The sequence below is a fragment of the Triplophysa dalaica genome, chromosome 9 (assembly GCF_015846415.1).
Source record: "Triplophysa dalaica isolate WHDGS20190420 chromosome 9, ASM1584641v1, whole genome shotgun sequence".
Taxonomy (NCBI): Eukaryota; Metazoa; Chordata; class Actinopteri; order Cypriniformes; family Nemacheilidae; genus Triplophysa; species Triplophysa dalaica.
The window spans coordinates 10,851,010-10,870,450 of NC_079550.1; the positions used below are offsets into that span (position 1 = coordinate 10,851,010).

At 42.6% G+C, this 19,441-nt stretch overlaps 1 protein-coding gene across 2 annotated transcripts in view; it reads right to left on the bottom strand.

Moving 5' to 3' along the window:
• The window catches only part of zbtb16b (zinc finger and BTB domain containing 16b), a 47,082-nt gene that overhangs the window by 9,050 nt on the left and 18,591 nt on the right, over nucleotides 1–19,441 (bottom strand). For both annotated transcript variants that reach the window (XM_056756239.1, XM_056756238.1), the window contains exons 4-5: nucleotides 18,259–18,345; nucleotides 5,699–5,869 (exon numbers count right to left, since the gene is read on the bottom strand). In XM_056756239.1, the coding sequence (XP_056612217.1) occupies nucleotides 5,699–5,869; nucleotides 18,259–18,345 (258 nt within the window). The remainder of the gene's footprint in view (nucleotides 1–5,698; nucleotides 5,870–18,258; nucleotides 18,346–19,441) is intronic.

Sequence of the window (19,441 nt, forward strand, 5' to 3'; positions counted from 1 at the left end):
CGGGTTTACGCGAAGGTTGTTAACCCTTGCGAAGGTGTTTGGGCATAGCCCAACCCGCAGCTCTACAGATGTCTGCTAGAGAGGCGCTTCTGCCAGTGTCCAGGAGGTGGCTAAACTCCGTGTGGAGTGAGCCCTCACTGCCAATGGGCATGGGAGATTCTGAGATCGGAATGCCGTCGTAACGGCGTCCACGACCCAGTGCGCCAGCCTCTGTTTGGAGACAGCCTTCCCCTTCTGCTGTCCTCCAACAGACACGGAGCTGGTCAGAGCTTCAGAGCTCTGCGTGCGGTCCAGTACGTACTGGACACAACACTAATCGGGTTGGGTCTTCCTCCCCTATGGGGAGCGCCTGCAAGTTCACCACTTGGCCCCGGAGGGAGTAGTGGGAACTTCTTGGGCACGCATCCGGGCCTGGGTCTCAAGATAACGTGAGAGTTTCCAGGGCCGAGTTTAAGGCAATCCAGGGACACGGAGGATGCTCGGTGGTCCCCTACCCTCTTGAAGGAAGTGAGCGCCGTCAGGAGGGCCGTCTTACTCTATGAGGAAGATCGGAACCTCCGAGGGGCTCTTTGGGGGGCCCTGAGGCTCCCCAGGACCACTTAGGGTCCTAAGAGGGTATGGAGCGAAGATGAGGCGGATTCCGCCCTCTCGCTGCTTAGGAACCTGGTGACCAGGTCGTGTTGCCCTAGAAACTTTCCACCGACTGAGTCGTGATGAGTGGCAATAGCGACTACATACACTTTCAGTGTGGAAGGGAGATGTTAGTCTCCAGTCTCGTGAGGAGGGGAACACAATCCTGATCAAGCACCTCAGTGGGTCTTTCTCGTTGAGAAAGACACCAGGACGAGAAGAGGCACCGTCTAGAGGCGTGTAACCGCCTAGTAGATGGGGCCCTAGCCTGGGTGATGGTCTCAGCCGTATAGGGGGAGTAGCCATCTTAGGATCTTCTCGTCCCGTCTAGAGACCAGACATGGGTGTTCCAGAGGTCTGATCTGGGATGCCAGAACGTGTCCTTCCCCTGAGAGAGCAGGTCCTCTGTCAGGGGAATGGTTCAGGGGGAGTCGCTGTCCAGAGCATCGGCTCTGAGGCCAAGTGCGGTTAGACCGGTGTGGTGTAACCAATAACACTTGGTGCTCCTGCTCCCTGACCTTGCACAGAGTCTGTACAAGAAGGCTCCTGGGGGGGGAAGGTGTGCTTCCGCCCATCCCGCGGCCAGCTGTGCGCAAGGATATCCGTGCCGAGGGCAGGGACTATCAAGCGGGCAAATGGTGGTGTTACGGGAGGTGAACAGGTTTTACCTGGGCCTACCCGAACAGCCTCCAAATGAGCTGGACTGCACGGGGGTGGAGTCGCCACTCTCCACGAGGCATAAACTGGCGAGAAAGCACGTCGGCTGTCTAGTTCAGTTTGCCCGGGGTGTGTGGCCTGCAGGGAACGAGTCACCTGTTGACTCCACCGGAGGAGGCGTCGAGCAAGTTGTGTTTAGCTGCTGTGTGCGAACGCCACCCTGACGATCTGTATTCGCTACAGCTATAGTGCTGTCCTCGGAACAGCACGTGCATGTCTCGCACGAGAGGCCGTAGCCTGCTCAGTGCAAGTAGCATAGCCCACAACTCTTGGCAATTGATATGCCAGCGCAGGCGGGGGTTCGTCCAACACCCCACCTGCGTGCTCGTTGCACACTACACCGCACCCCTGCAGGGAGACTTCAGTCGTCACCACGACCTGCCTCATAACCTGCTCAAAGGGACCTGAGTCCGTCGAAAAAGTCATAAAGACTAGGGGTTATGGTGCGTCGGCAGCAGGGCGGCATCACCATGCGCCTGCTGCCGGTGTGCCACGCTCTCCTCGGAACTCGACTCTGAAACCAGTGTTGGAGCGGTGTCATGTGCATCAACTCGAGGGGTATTAACCCGCGAGGACGCCATGTGTCCCAGGAGCCTCTGAATTGTTTCAGGGGGACCGCTGTCTGCCTAAAATGTTCATTTCAGACAGTTCAACACTGGTTGGGCACAACTGCGGACAGGTGTGCCGACATGGTGACAGAGCTGAGTTCCATACCGAGAAAGAGGATGCTCTGCACTGGGGAGAGCTTGCCCCTCTCTTGGTTGACCTGGAGTCCCAATCGACCAAGGTGCCGGAGCACCAGGTCCCTTTGTGTACATAACAGATCTCGCGAGTGTGCTAAGATAGGCCAGTCGCTGAGATAGTTTAGTACCCGCTCGCCTTCCTCCTCTCAGGGAGAAAGGGCGGTCAGGGACAGACCGAAAGGGAGGACTCTGTACTGATATGCCCGCCTCTCGCACGCGAACCGTGGGAACGGCCGGTGTCGAGGAGGATCGAGACATGAAAGTAAGTGTCCTTCAGGTCGATTGCCACGAACCAATCCTGACACCTCATAGATGTCAGGACGCGCCTCTGTGTGAGCACCCTGAATGGCAGCTTGTGAAGGTGCTCTGTTCAGGGTACACAGCCTTTGGGGGCAACCCGCCGTCTTTCTTGGGAACGATGAAGTGTGGGTGGTGACCCACTGAACATCTTGGTTTTGAGGGACGAACTCGATGCCTGTTTTGCCAGAAGGGTGGTGACCTCTACCCGAAGTACGGAGGCGTCCCTGCCTCTGACAGAGGGAGAGATGATGCCCCGAAACTTGGGTGAGTCTCTGGCGAACTGGATCGAGTAACCAAGACGGACCGCCCTCATTAGCCAGCGAGACAGTGTGGGCAGCTCTCGAGCTCCCAGGGACTGTGACAGGGTGACCAAGGGGACGGTCTGCTTCATCATTCCCACGGGGGGTGGTTCGTCGGCTGGCGGAGCTAACCATGTCGCGGGGAGTCCCCGGAGGGAAGGTTTTTGCTCCGCCTGCTTACCTGCCTGGCGGGACAACGGCACGCACTGTCGGTTTGAGAGTGGTGACGGCTGTCGTATGTGTACGACCTCACGCCTCGCCAGGGTGTGAGGTCGGTTCGCCGAGCACAGTCCAGTGGAGTGTGCGATCGGCTGCAAGTAAACCCGGGGAGAACAGAAAACTCACTGAGTAAGTGGGCGCCAAGCCCTAACAAGGGCCCGGCTTTGGTGACGAGGCAGGAGTCGTCCCGTACCGACCGATCAGAGCCGTGGCTGTGAAGGTTCGGGCCCGATGTTGTTCTCCCTGGGGTCTTCCCGTCAGTGTCCCTTCTCGCGAGGAGGTTGCTGACGGGGTGGAGGTTTCCCCCTCGACCTCTGCTTCCGGGGTGCCGCCTGTGGGGGCACAGGAACCGGAGCCGATGTCGAAAGGGTCCTGGGTTGCAGGGAAGCAGACGTCACGTGAGATCTCGGAGGCCTGTAGGCGGCCGAGTCGCGGCGTGAAAAAAATGTGGTTAATTGCCACTGTCTGCTTCGCCGTCAAAAAACTGCTGAGCGCAGTCCTCGACGGTGTTACCAACAACCCACCCTGCGAGATGAGTGCATCAAGAAAGCGGACTTCCTTGCTGTCACTCTTCTGCACAAGGTATAGCCGGGGGTGTCTCTCCTGGACCACTACCGTGGACATCGTCCGACCCAGGGCCCGTGCCGCCGCCTTAGTCGCCCGTAGAGCGCTGTCAGCGGTGGCACGGAGATCCTGCATTATACCCGGGTCGGCCTTACCCTCGTGGAGCCCTCTCAACGCCCTGGCCTGGCGGACCTGCAGGATGGCCAAGGCATAGAGAGAGGAGGCAGCCTGGCCCGCAACATCGCAAGCTTTCGACACCAGTGATGCCGAAGTCTTACGTGCTTTGGACGGTAGGAGTGGTCGATCCCCCCCCAGGTGGTAGCCGTCCGCGGCACAGGTGCACCGCAGGCGGACGTTCCACCCGGGGGATCTCGACGCAGTCCTTGGCTGCCTCACCATCGAGGGAAGTAAGGGAGCCGGAGCTGGTTTCACTGGAACGGTCCGTGAGTGGAGCGTTCCAAGTTTTACACAGCTCCTCATGCACCTCCGGGAAAAACATGGCACCCGGGGTGGGCGCGGTTTTCACCGCGCACCGACCTCGGGAACCACGCATCCCCGGGTTAGCACGGATGACATCACTTCTGCTTCCTCCTGAACTCGACCGCTGGGGGTGGAGTTTGGATTCGGCAGAGTCGGATGCCAGTCTCCCTCCGATGCTGCGAGCGACATCTCATCTACGTCACACATCGTTTCCGAGTGTGTGCGTGAGGATCCGGACGGTATGCCACCGCCGGTTGGGGAACGTTCAGAAGAGCGAATCGGGGTGCGATCGGCCCGTGAGCACTTGGCTGGCGGGTTTACGTTCGCAGAGTTCCCCGTATCACTAACGCTGCTAACGTGGGTGGTCATCGGGGCCGTAGCCACAGATGTCACAGCCCGGGTAGCAGACGAAATGGTGGCTGGTTCCCGTAGGAAGACAGCCACCCGTGACCGCAACTTCTGAATGACAATCTGCCCGCAGTGCAGGCAGATGTGTCAACGAACGCTGCTTCAGTGTGCTGGACGCCCAGACACCTAATGCAGCGATCGTGTCCATCCCCCTCCTCGATGAGGGTGCCGCACCCAAGAGAACAGCGGGACATGCCGCGCTGGAGAATGCTCAGTCAGTCCTGAAAAGGACTTTTAGAAAAAATCTCTAACACCTCCGGAACCGCCGAGACGCCCAGGGGAAGGTCGCTGCAGGAAGGGACGATCCGCTGTAACACGTCGTAGCACCAGCGTGTAGTTGTAGAGGATTGAATCCTGAGTTGTACTCATGAGCGATGGCTCTGAAGAACAAAAGGTAAGTGAATGCTGCACGCCGGCCTCCTTTTATACCGGATTTCCGGGGGCGGAGCCCGGCATGCAAATTGCATTCGCCAAATTTCATTGGCCTTTTTCTATAGTAGTCAGAGTTGATTGGTTCTCAAGGGCGAACCCCATCTGTCGTTCTCGACACAACGTCGAGAGACCGACAGAAAGGGAACTTCTGTTATGTTTTGGGTCTAGTAAAGTGTCATTTTCTCCCTTGCTTACTCCAGCTTTACTCCTCTTAGTAGCATGGCCTTGTAAACTAACATTAATGTTTAGTGTGTTGACAAAATGTTATATGCTCTTATTCTTGTAGGTCGCTTTGAATAAAAGCATCTGCTAAATGAGTAAATGTAAATGTAAATAATTGATACTTGCTACTCCTGAGCAATGAAAAGTAACTTCTGAGCAATACAACTTTCAACAAGTGAAGAGAAGATTGACTGCTTGCGGACTTACCAGGTTGCTTAACATAAGCTCTACTGAAGAACATTCAGTCTTTAAATTTTACAAATTGTGACAAAAAAGCTGTTGAATATTCTAAAGAAATGTGAGAGATCTCTTTAAGATCTGTTAAGTAGTAGGTCCTTTGTTCTTTGAGACTCTAATGTCTACATTAAATGAAGATGTAAGGTTTTTGCCCTTGCAGTCCGAGAATTTCGTAAGCGTTTTTTCGTCTTGGCGTTCGTTTGTAGGGTGTCTCTGGATGGTCAGAACGCCGCTCAAAATGCTTGATACAGATCCGAAAAACGCAGAAAATCAAAACCAGTCTGAATCTTTTTGTGATGGACGAAAATATCGGAGGCAGTGTGTAAATGTGATTGACATAACGTGAGGTCGTATTTCTTTTTACGTGCTCAAGTTTCGGACTGTGGAGTTTATAATGGACTTTTAGATGAAATGAGAGGTGTGATAAAGGTTCCAGGTAAAGCTCACCGGTGTGGGAGCGGAGATGGCGTTTGAGGGCCGTGTGGCTCGGGAAGGTCCGGTCACACTCGCTGCAGATGTAGCTCCGCATGCCAGCGTGAATCTCCATGTGCTGCTGCAAAGCCTTCTGGGTCTGGAACCGCTTCCCGCACAGGAGACAGAACACGGCCATGTCTGAGCCTGAAGAAAAAAGACGATTATTTTCGTGCAATGCATTCGTTTGAATGAACACACGCACAGCAAATGAATGAATATGTCTAAATTGCAAACAGACTCAGACATACAGTACTTGTTTCGTTTCTGACTCTTTTTCTCTGGTCTCAACAACAAAAAGCAGCGCTTTTCAGTATCTATAGCCAATCAATAATGTATCTTTCAAGTAAAGCAGGCTCTAATTTAAAATCTTTGTGAAAGCCCAGCGGTGAGCTCGTGAACAGCAGGCTGAGATTGACTTCTCACTCGATCAATCAGCATTTACAACTGAACTCAGAGCTCAAAGAAAAAAACATTAAGTGCCTGAGAAACATATATGCCGACCTCTCGATTTCATCATTGACAAACTGTGTGTAATGTGAGTTTTCTGCAAATGTACTCAAGAGAGCTTTTTGATCATTTCTCCCGCTTTTATTCTCTTCCAGTTTAAGGGGCGACATTGATCGCAGCACGTCATTATGAAAGGCCCTTCAGGGGCCAAGAGATTCACAGAATCACAACATTTTCTTTGACGGATGGTTAGGGTAACAAAGAAAATTTTAATTGCAAAATGAATGAATGATATTTTAGATTTCTAGGTCACTATGCAAAAAATAAGAAAAGTGTTTCCCTGCTTCCATCATGCTCCTCTGAACTTTCTTAAATAATGCAGAGGAAACTGGATCATCACATTTTGCACAAACGTCTAAAGTCCTTCAAGTGAATGTCGTCAAGCAAAAGGGTTTTAAACGTACGTACACAACTTCTCACTCACATTTATGCTGATAATACAATATGCAATGCAAGTATTATTATTAAATTAGAAAAGTTGACCTGACAATGTAAAATAAAATGAGCAGGAATAAACAAGAAGAAACACAGTGTGATAAGTGAAGGGGTCTCAGCTTCACCACTGTTTTAAGTCTTTAGAAATAATGCACGTCGAAGTCTAACTATTTATACCATCACTCTGTACTCTGAGAGAAACCCCCACTTCTATCTTTTCTTACTCTGGCTCTCGCTCCCAGCAGAGCTTTAATGGTTCTGAAGTGGCTGACAGAGTAGCTTAAGTCAGGTGAACAGGACTGTTAATGGAGAAAGCTCCTCTCTCTCTCACAGAGACTCGGCTCTCCTTAGCAGCTGCTCTCTGCTTGGTTTCCCACGGGCTCTGGAGATGCCCATTACCCACAATGCACCTCTCAGACACAGAACAGGGGACAGAGACGTGTCACATGTTGTTCTGGAATGAGAGAATATCCCAGTTTGTAAACACAAACACTGCTATGTAAGGGACATTGTGCGATCGGCAGGGTATATTAGAAAAAATTGAACATTTCAGGCTGATGGAGACCCCGGCCCAACAGCCTCATCAGGAACCCTCGGTCTGATGTATAGACATTGTTTATGCACAAAATATATCCAGATACATTTTGTAAGGATATATCTGGATTTGTAAAATATTTAACTCGGTATAAGTGTATGCGCATCCTATGGACACTCTTGGCAGTGCAAGTGTACACATGAGGCTGGTTCTTATTAGGAGCCGGTTTAATTATTTTACAGTATTCAATTATTATTTCAGTTATAATGTAGATATATGAGTAGTTGACGAGTAAATCGTACACCTGTTCTTTGGTGTTGAAAGCAAAAATTAGAAAACCAACTGTTAATATTACATTGTTTTAGATTATGAATATTCATATTTATTATATAAAACAGCATAAGAGAGATTTGTCTTCATTGTTAGTTGAATGTTTGCCGTCACACCATAGGACAAATTTGCATATTAGCCTGTGAACTACCCATATACAGGTTTTCTGTTGTGAATCATGAAGGAATGAAGGGGAAGGATTGGTCTGGATGAATTGGCTCTTGCGTAGGTCCTGTGAGTGGGGTCAGAGGTCAGGAGCTCAGGACGCAGATATAAAGACTGAAAGACTATAAAGAACCACCTGTCCCAGAATGCAACATCACTTTGAAAATGGGATTGAAAAAGGTTTCTAGATGTTTCGAGGTCAAATTTCTAACATGTTTAAATTACTGTCACTTCCTTATTTGCAGCAAATTGGATATAAATATTATTCTTATATTGCAGAAAACACATTTATAATTTAAAAGTAACCTTTCCTGTAGAACATAAGGGGTGACAGTTCGCACAAATCTCACCGCTGAGTTGCTACAAGTTGCCAGGTCATTCCTAGGTGGTTTCGACCATGTTTGGATTGTTGTTAGCTGGTTTCCTCCAAGCCCTAGTCTCTATCGTGTCGAGGAATTTTCTAGGAATTTATAGCCCCACTTACCATTTACAATTAATGTAGATATAATCTCTCGAAGATAACACATTAATCATAAAGTGCGCTTTAATAATTCAAGCTCTTATTTCACCCGGGCCAAGCGGATCTTCGAGAATCACACCTGAACTTTAAAGTCAAAATGCCCGATTAAACCAACGAGAAACATCGCACCCCCTAAACAAAAATAAACAAGAAGTCAGACCGCCTGTTCTGCCCTACGATCATTTACAATGGAGAAAGCAACTGCGTGCATCTCCCAGAATCCTACAAATCCCCTTTAATCAGATATGAGTGGAACAGAGGCGAGGAGCGCGCGTGTGAGGGGAGCATTAGTAAACACAGGGCTGCGCCGTGTCTTCATTGGCATTCGAGTGGGGTTAGAGTACTGCATTTAAAATGCTGCCTGATGAGGACTACAAAATCAAACCATTTGTTACCACTATGGAGGAGCCTGCAGGCAACAGGCAATTAAATTGGAATTAGTGCTGAGAATCAGATACAGATGATTCGCCCGGCGAGGGGGGGGGGTCTGTCAAAGCCAGGGTTTCATTTCGTTTGGAGGGGGACAAATACTTCAAGAGTAAACACATTTATCCCGCTGGCTTGCTAGCTCGCTGGCTTTAGTGAATAATTCTGCCATGATCCTGAACTGGTTTTAGATTTATTAACACAGACTTTAAATACAACAAACAGAATGAATCTTATGAGTGTAATGGTTGGATTTACTATATCGGTTTGAAAATAAAGCTGTAGAGTTTCACTTTTGTATCACTTGTGACGTTAAAAGGAACTGCTAAAATGGAGATGCTCAATAAATAGTTATCTCTAAATTTTTTTTTTCAATATTTACTCTCCCTCATGCACTTCTTCGGCAGAACACGAAAAAGTATATTTTTAGGAAAGTAAGTAACTGAACAGCATTGGCCCCCATTGATCAACCATTAGAGACATTTCTAAAATTATCTCCTTTTGAGATCTACAAAAGAAATTCATACCACATTTAAATCCCATAATGGTGAATGAATGATGACATTTTTTATTTTATTTTGGGTAATACTATCCCTTTAAGTTACATCAGCTCCAAGTTGATCATAAAACTATGACGCCACTGGATATTCTACTTCTCTTGCAGTTTTGCGTCATACATTCACACGACCTCCTGCTCGTCGTGACCGCTGGCCTCCTCTCGCTTCCTCTGGGATTTCATTTACAGACCACAAACCGCTGAGCGCTCGCACTTGTTAATAATCATCAGGACAGAAAAAAAGCCCCGTGTGACTCCACAAACAGTAGAGCTAAAACCCCAGCGCTGGAATGCATTGTACCTATCTGTATAATTTATTCCATGGGCCATCTGGACAGTGAGAAAACAATCGGGCTCAGAGTATGAATGACCCTCTCTATTGTTTACATGTCCACTGGTCCACCTCTTACTCGGCTAATCTGTGTGACTGCTGAGGTGGCTTTTCCCCGGCACAAAAGATTCTCAGCGGTCTCTCATTAAGACATGACCGGGGGACCGTGCAATGCCTTATTCTGCTGTCTGAGGTGTCCGGTTAATCATTAAAGACTCAGAATCGCTCGTAATTACCGGACAATTAATAAGTAGCCGTTGGATGAAGATCCAAATGGGGAAGAGATTTACAAAGTTAAAGATTTACAAACACAATTTCACACAATATGTAAATATTTCATGAGGTTACTAATTCGTTTGAATTTGTGGGATTTGGTACAATCTGCTTTTTCGAGTAATTGTACGTTTCTACATGAATCATATTTTATTCATTTTATATACATTTTCCAACCTCTTAAAAGTGTTGCCTTTCCAGTGAGATTATCTTGGATTCACAAAGGTTTTATGTATATTGTATTATGTGGTTATATAGACGTTTCAGTGACATTAACATAAACAAAGGTTATTTGGCCCAAACTTAACTTCCAGTACCTCTGAAAAGAATCAATAACTGCGAAGTAGTTTAAATTGAATTCAATTTAATCTAATGTCACACACTTAATATACAATAAAATGTGAATATAAAGTAATATAAACAAACATAATTAAATACAAAATAAATTTCATTTTATAATCAAAAAAAGACCAGAAGTTTATTTCGGGCCAGGCACATGTATTCGATGAATCTGTCTATATATGTGAGACTGTAAAAAACTTTTCTATACACATACGCATATAGTGTAAATACACATTATACGTATATGATATTATTCTATTATTATATATCATATTCAAATTCTGAACCACATTCACTACTTCACAATGCCTTTTATGCTACCCCATGTGCACCATATTGCAATATCTATTTCTGGTTAGACGCCAACAGTATTTCAGTGACTCTGTACTTGTACTCTATGAACAAAATAAATCTAACCTAACATAATTTCTGTCAATGGAGCTGAACTATATAAATTCTAGAGAAATAGGAGCGTGAATGTTATGAGTCACTTTAAACAGAGAAATAATCAATCAGAAAGGTGAAGGACTCCTCTGAAATCCATTACAGAGGTGAAAGGTCTCTGGGTACAAAAAGAGACGGGGAGGGTTTAAAAAGATAAAGTGAGAAAGAGAAAAGTGAAGAGATCAGTAGGGTGTCAGCATTCATTCAGAACAAGCCTCTCCTTTCACAACACTTTATTAGAGCCAGGTGCTGGCGGGATGTTTGGACCTGAAGAAGCGAGGTGGGAGATCAATGATGATGTTCGATCGATGAGATCTTATAAAGGTGGCAAAAATCTAAAAAGATCTAAAAGCTGTGTTTTATTTTAATAGAACGGTGAATGTCTATATTAAGAGAAACAAAAGCTTCTCTTTCTTTCCAATGAGAGGTGACATTTGCTCAGTGTCATATACATACACCAGCAGGGGGCGCTCTCTGTAACAGCAACAAGCTATGCAGCCCTTCTCCTCACATGACCCCGTCACATAACACGCTTCACATACATAAACTCGCTGCGGTGAGTCACGCTTCTGTCTGAACAATCTTAATGAGCAACATTTATATATTTTTGTATCTGACCTCATTACCGTTCCCAGCCAATCAGCATTGAGAGAACTCAATGCCGCTTTCTGTATGAGGATAAGGAGTTTAATAGCATCACAGGATGATTCAAATGTGTGTCCTAATGCTATGGCACCTAATTAAAATAGAACATCAAACATAAATCTACTGGAATGGATGATGAAGTCTATTAAACCGAACAAAATAGGCCATAGGTATTTTTCTTTGATATGTCTATAAATCAATTTCTCTCAAAGCCTTTTTATTGACAGGGCAGACTGTTTCTCACCCTCATTTGATCGTCCTGCCAGTCAAGGCCTTTATAAAGTTGTCTGGGACTAATTCAGAGGGGTTGAAAATTAATTCCTAATTGACATTCTGCCTCCCCCATTTTTCCCAGGCTAAGGACGTAATGAAGGAAACACGGCCCCTCACTGTACAATAGCCACTGGATTTGCCTTTCACGCTGGTCAGTTGACCCATTGACATCCGACGACTACAAAGTTGTGAATAAGAAGAAAGGTCAGAGACTTAATCCAATTCCCACAGTGCTGGTGGGCAGGGTGAGAGAACAGCAAACTTTTCGAGGAATGTGAAGCAGGTTTGCGCAACATTCAAGGAAGAGGAAGACATGTGCAACTGAAACAATTCAGAACTCGAAACAACATGCATGACATGACATTAATGAAACTTTGATAAAGTCTTGGCCATGCTACAGGTAGAAGAAAAAGAGAAATGAGTGAATCTCACAAAACCTGTTTGTCATATTTCACTCAAAATCAAAATGAGAAAATAAGAAACTATGTTTTGCTAAAAGAAAACAAAACCTGTTTTAGGACTATTTCTATGTGTTTTTTATTATATTCAAATGTTTGGATTGTTATGACAATTACACATATTTGACCTCAATAATGTAAAGCAAACAATCAAATTTACATAAAAAATATATATGTATAAAACAATAAAAAATGATATACATATTTTGAGGTATATATATATATATATGAATAGAATAAGTCTTTGTTGTTCAATTGGTTAATTTAAGTCATTTATTGAAATACAGTAAAAACTACAGTCGTTTTATTTAAAGAGATACTCAACCCAAACATAAAAACGGTCATGAATTGCTAAACCTCAAGTTGTTCCAAACCTGTATTAATGTCTTTATTCTGTCAAACACAAAGAAAGATATTAAGGAAAATGTTAGCAACTGAGATTTCTGAGCCACCATTGACTACCATAGTAGAAAACATTTAAACGGTCGTAACGTGCACCGAGCAAAGCAGAACAAGAATGATACACTAAAATTCTTCTAAATACCTTTCTCTGTGTTCAACCAAACATAAAAAAAGAGTGTGAGTAACTCGTGACAGAATTGTTTTTTTGATTGAACTTTACCTTCAAACACCATCACAATGCAAACAAACTAGTTTGATCTTAACACCAGACTCCATTTGTGTGATGTCAAATATGTTGCTTTTTTGTTTGTTTTTGAAACATAATGTGAAATGATGTGTATATGATTCATTTTACCAGTCAGTCAAGTGATGAGAAACCATCTTCTGTGCACAGTTTGTCAATAAAGAACACGGAGGAGATGTAAACATGGAAGTTATGCAAACTGTCTCAACAAATACATCTAATCTCTTTATCTCTGGCCAAACTGGGGAAATTCACCTGTTGTGGGTGAAGGGGAGATTGTTTCTGATAAACACAATATTGTGTAATTCTGTTCTTTCATTCTGGCCTTCGGGGAGGAACAGGCAAGACTGATAAGCATGATATTATCTGAGAAAAAATATGAATCTTGCTCTCGATGTAGATACCCGAGATGGATCAGTGACAAAAATTCATTTAAGTAACTCATGAAGAAATGACACCAAGTCTGAAGAGGATTTACTTCACCAAAACCAAATATCCATGTCTCTGAACAACCACAAGGAGACCACAAGACACAAGTGTCTTCTTTTGTTTGTATTTTTTTCTCAAACAACCGCCCTCAATGAGAGTCTATTTATTTACATTGAAGATAGCACAAAAAAGATCTCCTCAATGGTCTCTACAAACATCTGTAGAATCTAATTTACTTACTAACTGCTTCACTCTTTTGTGAATAGAGCCACAGAAATCTACACAGAAGACCCGCTGCTGACTCTCACAGCTCAGGGACACAATAATCAAAGTCTTTCAGAGATGCACGTGAATATGTGCTTTTCAAAAAAACGATCTTCTCTGAAAAAACTGTGGACACCCCGTGGTGCAAGTTGCCTAATAACAGGCCAAGGACTTCATCTCTTTGCATTGAAGTTTTAGCACAATAGGAATTAGTCACTGTGTGATGAAGAGGCATGCTGGGAAATCAGCTGCACCACCGAGACAATGAATCTTTAGCTGAGCCGGTGGGGTGGAGGTGTGGGGGAATACAAGCTTATTTATCCCTATACAGCCTGTTTAGATAAAGTGGAGCTGGACCATGAGAGAACAGAAGATCTGACTGAATGTGATGATATACTGCATCAATAAATACAAAATCATCAATACTGGCACAATATCAAAGGACTTATTAAACATAGTTTACATCACGGTTTAAACTTATTTCAGCCTACTAAAACTGAAAATATAAAATACTGCAATAAAATTTAAAGTCAAATTAAAGGGGTTTCAATGTTACAACCTAGTTAACATAAAGTAACGGTAGCCTTAACCTTGTTCCGGTGTCCCGTAGATGCAAACAGGTGTTTTATTTAGTTCGTATTTTAAAGATGCCGCTTATAAACAACTGTTTTCAATCAAGGTTATTATATTTGAATTAAAACTAAACTATTAAAAAATGTCTGTTAATTGAAATAAACATATTTTTCTAAATATTAACTGATAAACTGAAACTAAACCAAAATTTCAAATGAAAACTTTTTATAAAAAAATTGTAGTCAATTAATATCATTATTAATTAAAGTAAATTATTAATAAAATATCTCAAATAAACAACAACAAATATATAAAAAATATGTTATTATTTAAAAACTATTAATCATAATAAAACCAAACTAAACTGAAATAGAAATCATTTCAATGTATATTGGGCATAAATAAATAAATATCATAAGTCAAAAGCACATAAAATCCTATAAAATTAAACAAAAAATAACATAAAACACAGAATATAAAATTAAAAGCTCATTTAAAATATTATTAAAACTACACATTTATTTTTTTACACATTTTCCTTAACAATTGCAATGATTTAATAGCATAAGAAAAAACTAAGCCCACACAAATATCAAATCAAAAATACCCAAAGTTTACATGCAAGTTAAATTCTTTACTCTTTTATATCTTTAATCTTCCTAAAGTTAACAATACCATTAAAGCATATCAGATCCACATAAACTCAATGTATGTGCTAAATATAGCTCCTTGCTTTCAGACTGACTTATGTGTGGTTATGTCTCTGACACATGAGCTATACCTCAGATGACCCCCTGTAATTCATTCAACAGTGAAGTGTGAGGAAGACGGGTCAATCTACCAAAGTAAGGAGACGTGCGTTAATAATTCATGCAACAACAGATACATTGCTCCCGTTTAAACGCTGTTTATTTTGCGGGCCAGATCGGTGTGTTCTTGTTGAGTAAATTCAATGGTGCAATCACCACCAATGTAAACAGAAGACACTTCCTGTTCATGTCCACAAACGGCCAGAAAACCAGTGTTTTGGGAAAGACACGCACACACAAGACAGATGGACAAACGGAAGTGCCTGAAGCAGAAATAATTTAAATTATTTTTACTTTAGTCCCATATAAACCCCTTTAATAACTTTCTCTTTCTGTTCTGTGTAGGATGCAATAATGCAGTTTTCGTTGTGGGCAATGGGGAAAAATAGAGAGCGCTGTGGCCTTATTTTCAGCCTGCCCGCCAGTACACGGGTCCTGAGATTTTATTTTAGGAGGCCCTCTAAGTAGGTCAAGCTCTCTAGTAGGTCTCGTCTATGACAGCACAGCGGCAGAGGGTAAACAACAGCACATGATGTTGTTTGTTCCTCTCTGTCCTGGCACCAAACGCCACCAGCGCCCTCCTCCTTCTCCATCCACTCACCCACCCCGTACTACGGGTCCCTCGCAATTCTTTTTTTCAACCAGAAAACCTCAAAGCGCGAAGTTGTCCACCTCTGACATTCTCACACACACTGACATTTGAGGAGGATCTTCTTGCTTACAGTCTGAACGCGGTGTTATGAAAACAAGGCCCAAGATCAACAGACCATGACTAAGCTTTTTTCTTAACACCAAAACTTGATTTTTTTAAACTTGGTTTCTTCTTTACTCAAAAGAATGACTATTATCAGGAAAATGTACAAATGAGTCAGAGGTGTTACTAAATCTGACTGGACATAGTGTACAAAATGAATAAAAAAATGCTACTGTTTTATCTCAGGTCATTCCAAATCTCTGTGAAAACAAAAGAAGATATTTTGAAGAATCTTGGTACCAAACAGCATTGGCCCCTATTGACTTCCAGTGTCTAAAAACAAAACCAATGAGACATTTCTCGAAATATCTCTTTTTTGTCATATACTGGTTTTGATTGACTTGAAGGTTATTCAATTATGACAGATGCTTTTTTGGTGAACTGTCCCTTTAAGACTTCAGTTAGTCCTTGACTGGTTGTAAGTTGTTCAATGAGTTATGTTGGTGGTATTAACAAAAATGCATTAAATATGAATAAAATATGTTTAAATGCTTTTGCTGTGTATTTATTATGAAATTCTGGGTAATAAATGGATTGTATTTGTCACCCCTGTGCCGCATTGAACAGCCTGTGTAAACATGCCTTTTGCAAGAATTCATTACATAACTTATTTAATCTGTTTTTCAGATCAGAAATGATCTCATGGACTGCCGAGGGCTGTGAACAAGAAGCGTGTTTCTTATTTTAAAACTCCTTTTCCTTTTCAGAAACACAAGAACAATCTGGAATCAAAAAGGGAAATCGAACCAATAGCATTAAATTCCTCACAACTCGCATCCACAACCACATTCCTTCACTGTTTAAATCCTAACTCTCTGGGCTTCAAAGCGTTTTTTACAAAAATATGAAAATCTTGCCAGGATAAATACCAGATCAATTCTAAAGGCAGTGACAGTATCTGCACTCTGGCTAAGTGATGGTCGAGGCCCAGCGGTACGCCGGTTTCTAAAAAAATGGGCGAGTGACGTCCTCCCCTCCTCTCCACTGAATGTGCTGCCAAACTGAAATGGAGAACGGGATGTTTACAAGTTTGGGAGAGAAGGTATAAAATTCTGGGCATCGTTAACACCACCCCTATGTCGACATGCATTAAGTATTTATACAGTGTGTGCCACAGAGAGTTACAGTTACATGGCAGCGTTTTGGAGAGGGTTATCGTCTTTCTCCCCATGGAAGGCAGGCGACAGTTATTGCTCCAAGGCTGTAGTAGTATCATACTCTACTGTACAAATATGACGAACATTCAAGAGGTTTTTGACTCTGAGCCTAAGGAAATTCAATGAGTTTATGAGCCTGCTGCTATGGAGATGTTTAGCACCTCAATTCTATGAAGATGACAAAAGTGTGACACCTTGTTTTAATTAGGACTCAACCTTTATATAGACTCAACATGTGGATCATTAGCCCCATGAAACGCTTTCATACCCAGAGAGAGAATTAATTAGTGCAGTCTGGAATACCTGCGACAGACTTGATCCTCACGGCAGTCTCCTTAGACACAATGACAGTCCAACAAACCAATTACAGGTAGAAATCGTGCTATATAGGACACAGCGGACGTAAAGGGTTTTGCTGTTGGACTACATTGGTTTAGATTTTTGGGTTGATAATGGTGGGAATGATCTGGGAATAAAACACGCTATACTTTAACTTATTTTACCTCCTCATGCGTTGTGGCTCAATTTGTTAGGCATGTGTGGGAAGCGCTGGACAATGTGTACGGATCAAAAAAAGTTATCTAAATAACTGTGTGATATCGGGTAATGTTTAAAATAAGGTTGTATTTAGTTAATGCATTAGATAACATGACTAACAATGAGCAATACTTATACAGCTTTTATTAATCTTAGTTCATGTTCATTTCAGAATTTACTCAAATGTTGTATCTGATAACATGAGGTCATGTACATGAACAACTGTAGTGGCACTAACAAAATTATTAAATGCTGAAAACTATATTGTTCATTGTTAGTTCATATTAGCTAATGCATTTACTAATGTTAACAAATACAACCTTGATTGTAAAGTTTAACCAATTAATTTAATTCATATTCAATTTAATTATTGTATTACATTTATTTATTCTATATATTAATACTAGTTTTTAATAAAGGTCAAACTATGTTAAGCTTGGAAAAATCTTTATAACAGAAGTAAAATAGGTGTGATAAACTGCGTAATGATTTCTAACTCATTTTCTACAATATCATCTAACTAATTGAAATGTCTGTTTGTCCAGACAAACTTCCCATAAAAACACCAACAAAAACAAGTTTACACACTTCCACACATCATCCCGCCCAATGCCAACCCGTACCGGCGTGCATGCTATTCAACTAAGCTAAAATATGATTTTTTAAAGTCTAAAACCAAAAGCCTACAGTCATCAGGTGTCAGTTAATATGAATGTGTGACAGCAGGGTAGCAGCTGAGAGCTGTCGGCGTTAATGAGCGTGCCAGAACGCTGATGACTCACAGGTCTGGGTAACTCTGTACAGTCGCTTGAATAAATGTAGCACAATACCGTGCCATGTTTAGACAAAGTGATGAAGATGGTTGAAACGTGGCACGGGTGCTGTGCCACAGCGGTTTGTTGCCCTGCCCTGTAAAAGCACATATAACTAACTGAAATTTTAGAGGGCAGTGAACACTGCCTTTTAAATAATGAAAGAGCATCAGAATGGAGTTTTGATAAAGTTATAAACATGACCGATACGCAGATAAATAGAATGTGGAGGATGCGTCTCCACTTTAGTGGAGTTTTTAACCAGGGGACGTTAAAGGTGTTTATAGAAGTGAATGAAGGTGAGGTTCCTACCCGTGTGAGTTTGCCGATGGGCTTCCAGGGCATCTTCTGTGGTAAACTGAGCTCCACACTGATCACATACAAGGGCTTTTGGTCCGGCTGGAAAACAGAAAAGCACATTTCATTACAATTTGGTCACACATTGTAAAGTTCTTCATCATAGTGCTTACATCTTTTGTTTTTAAATGACAATTAAAAACATTGTTTTAAACAAGTTTTGGGCAGATTCTGAAATATTTGTGTTGTCTCTTTATTATCACAGGTGATCTAATAAATTTGTTAAACACTGTCACATGTACATAAAAAATAAAGATTTAACCAGTTTCATACAGTTTGACCAAAAAGGTTGCATGGCCTAACTCAAACTGGTTGAGCAAAACCTGGATGCTCATTGCAGAATGTTTTAAACACCATCCCGTGTGCTTTTTTACTAAATAAATCTTTTACTTCACGTTTCTGTGTTTGACATTGCCAGAATTACCAAATCTTCTCTTTGTTTGCAAGGTCAACAAAGGTTTTGAATCCTAGGTTTTTAATCCGATCTCCAACATGTTAACCCTTCGGCACAGTATACACACTGAGCTGAATAAACTGTATTGTAGCTTAAAAACCTTTCTACAATCTTTCTAAAAACTCTTTTCACCAGGCAATAAAAGCTTTACTGGAGGGGCTCTGAGGAACTATTTTAGGCAGGAAAGAATAATGCCAAACAATCCAAAAATCATAAATTCAGTTTTTTCAAAGTGTATAATATATGGAATTCATTTCCCCTGAATTTCATATAAACATACAGTCCCTTAACACAATCAAAGAGATGTTCTTATCTACGAGAGCAGCCAACTTTCTTTTGTCTTGCCTCGATAAAAGGCCGTAAACCATAAACCGAGGCACAACATGTCCTAAAAGGATATTAAAGAGCTTTGTATCTTCGGGTTGATTTATGAGATATGCGAAGTCTCCTCTAACAAAAAGAACACAAAACCTATTTATTATGTGTTTCTGTAGATAACATTAATAAATAATAATAATACAATGATAAAAAAGTGATACGGGTCATATCAGGTTGAAGGAGCCTCAGGCTAGTGCTTCATGTTCCCTTGGTAAAGTGCATGTTTCAGATCACCAGTAATTCATTATTCACTGAGGATGTGAATCTCTTGAATTGTCGAGCCGGTCGCATTTCACCCCAAAATCA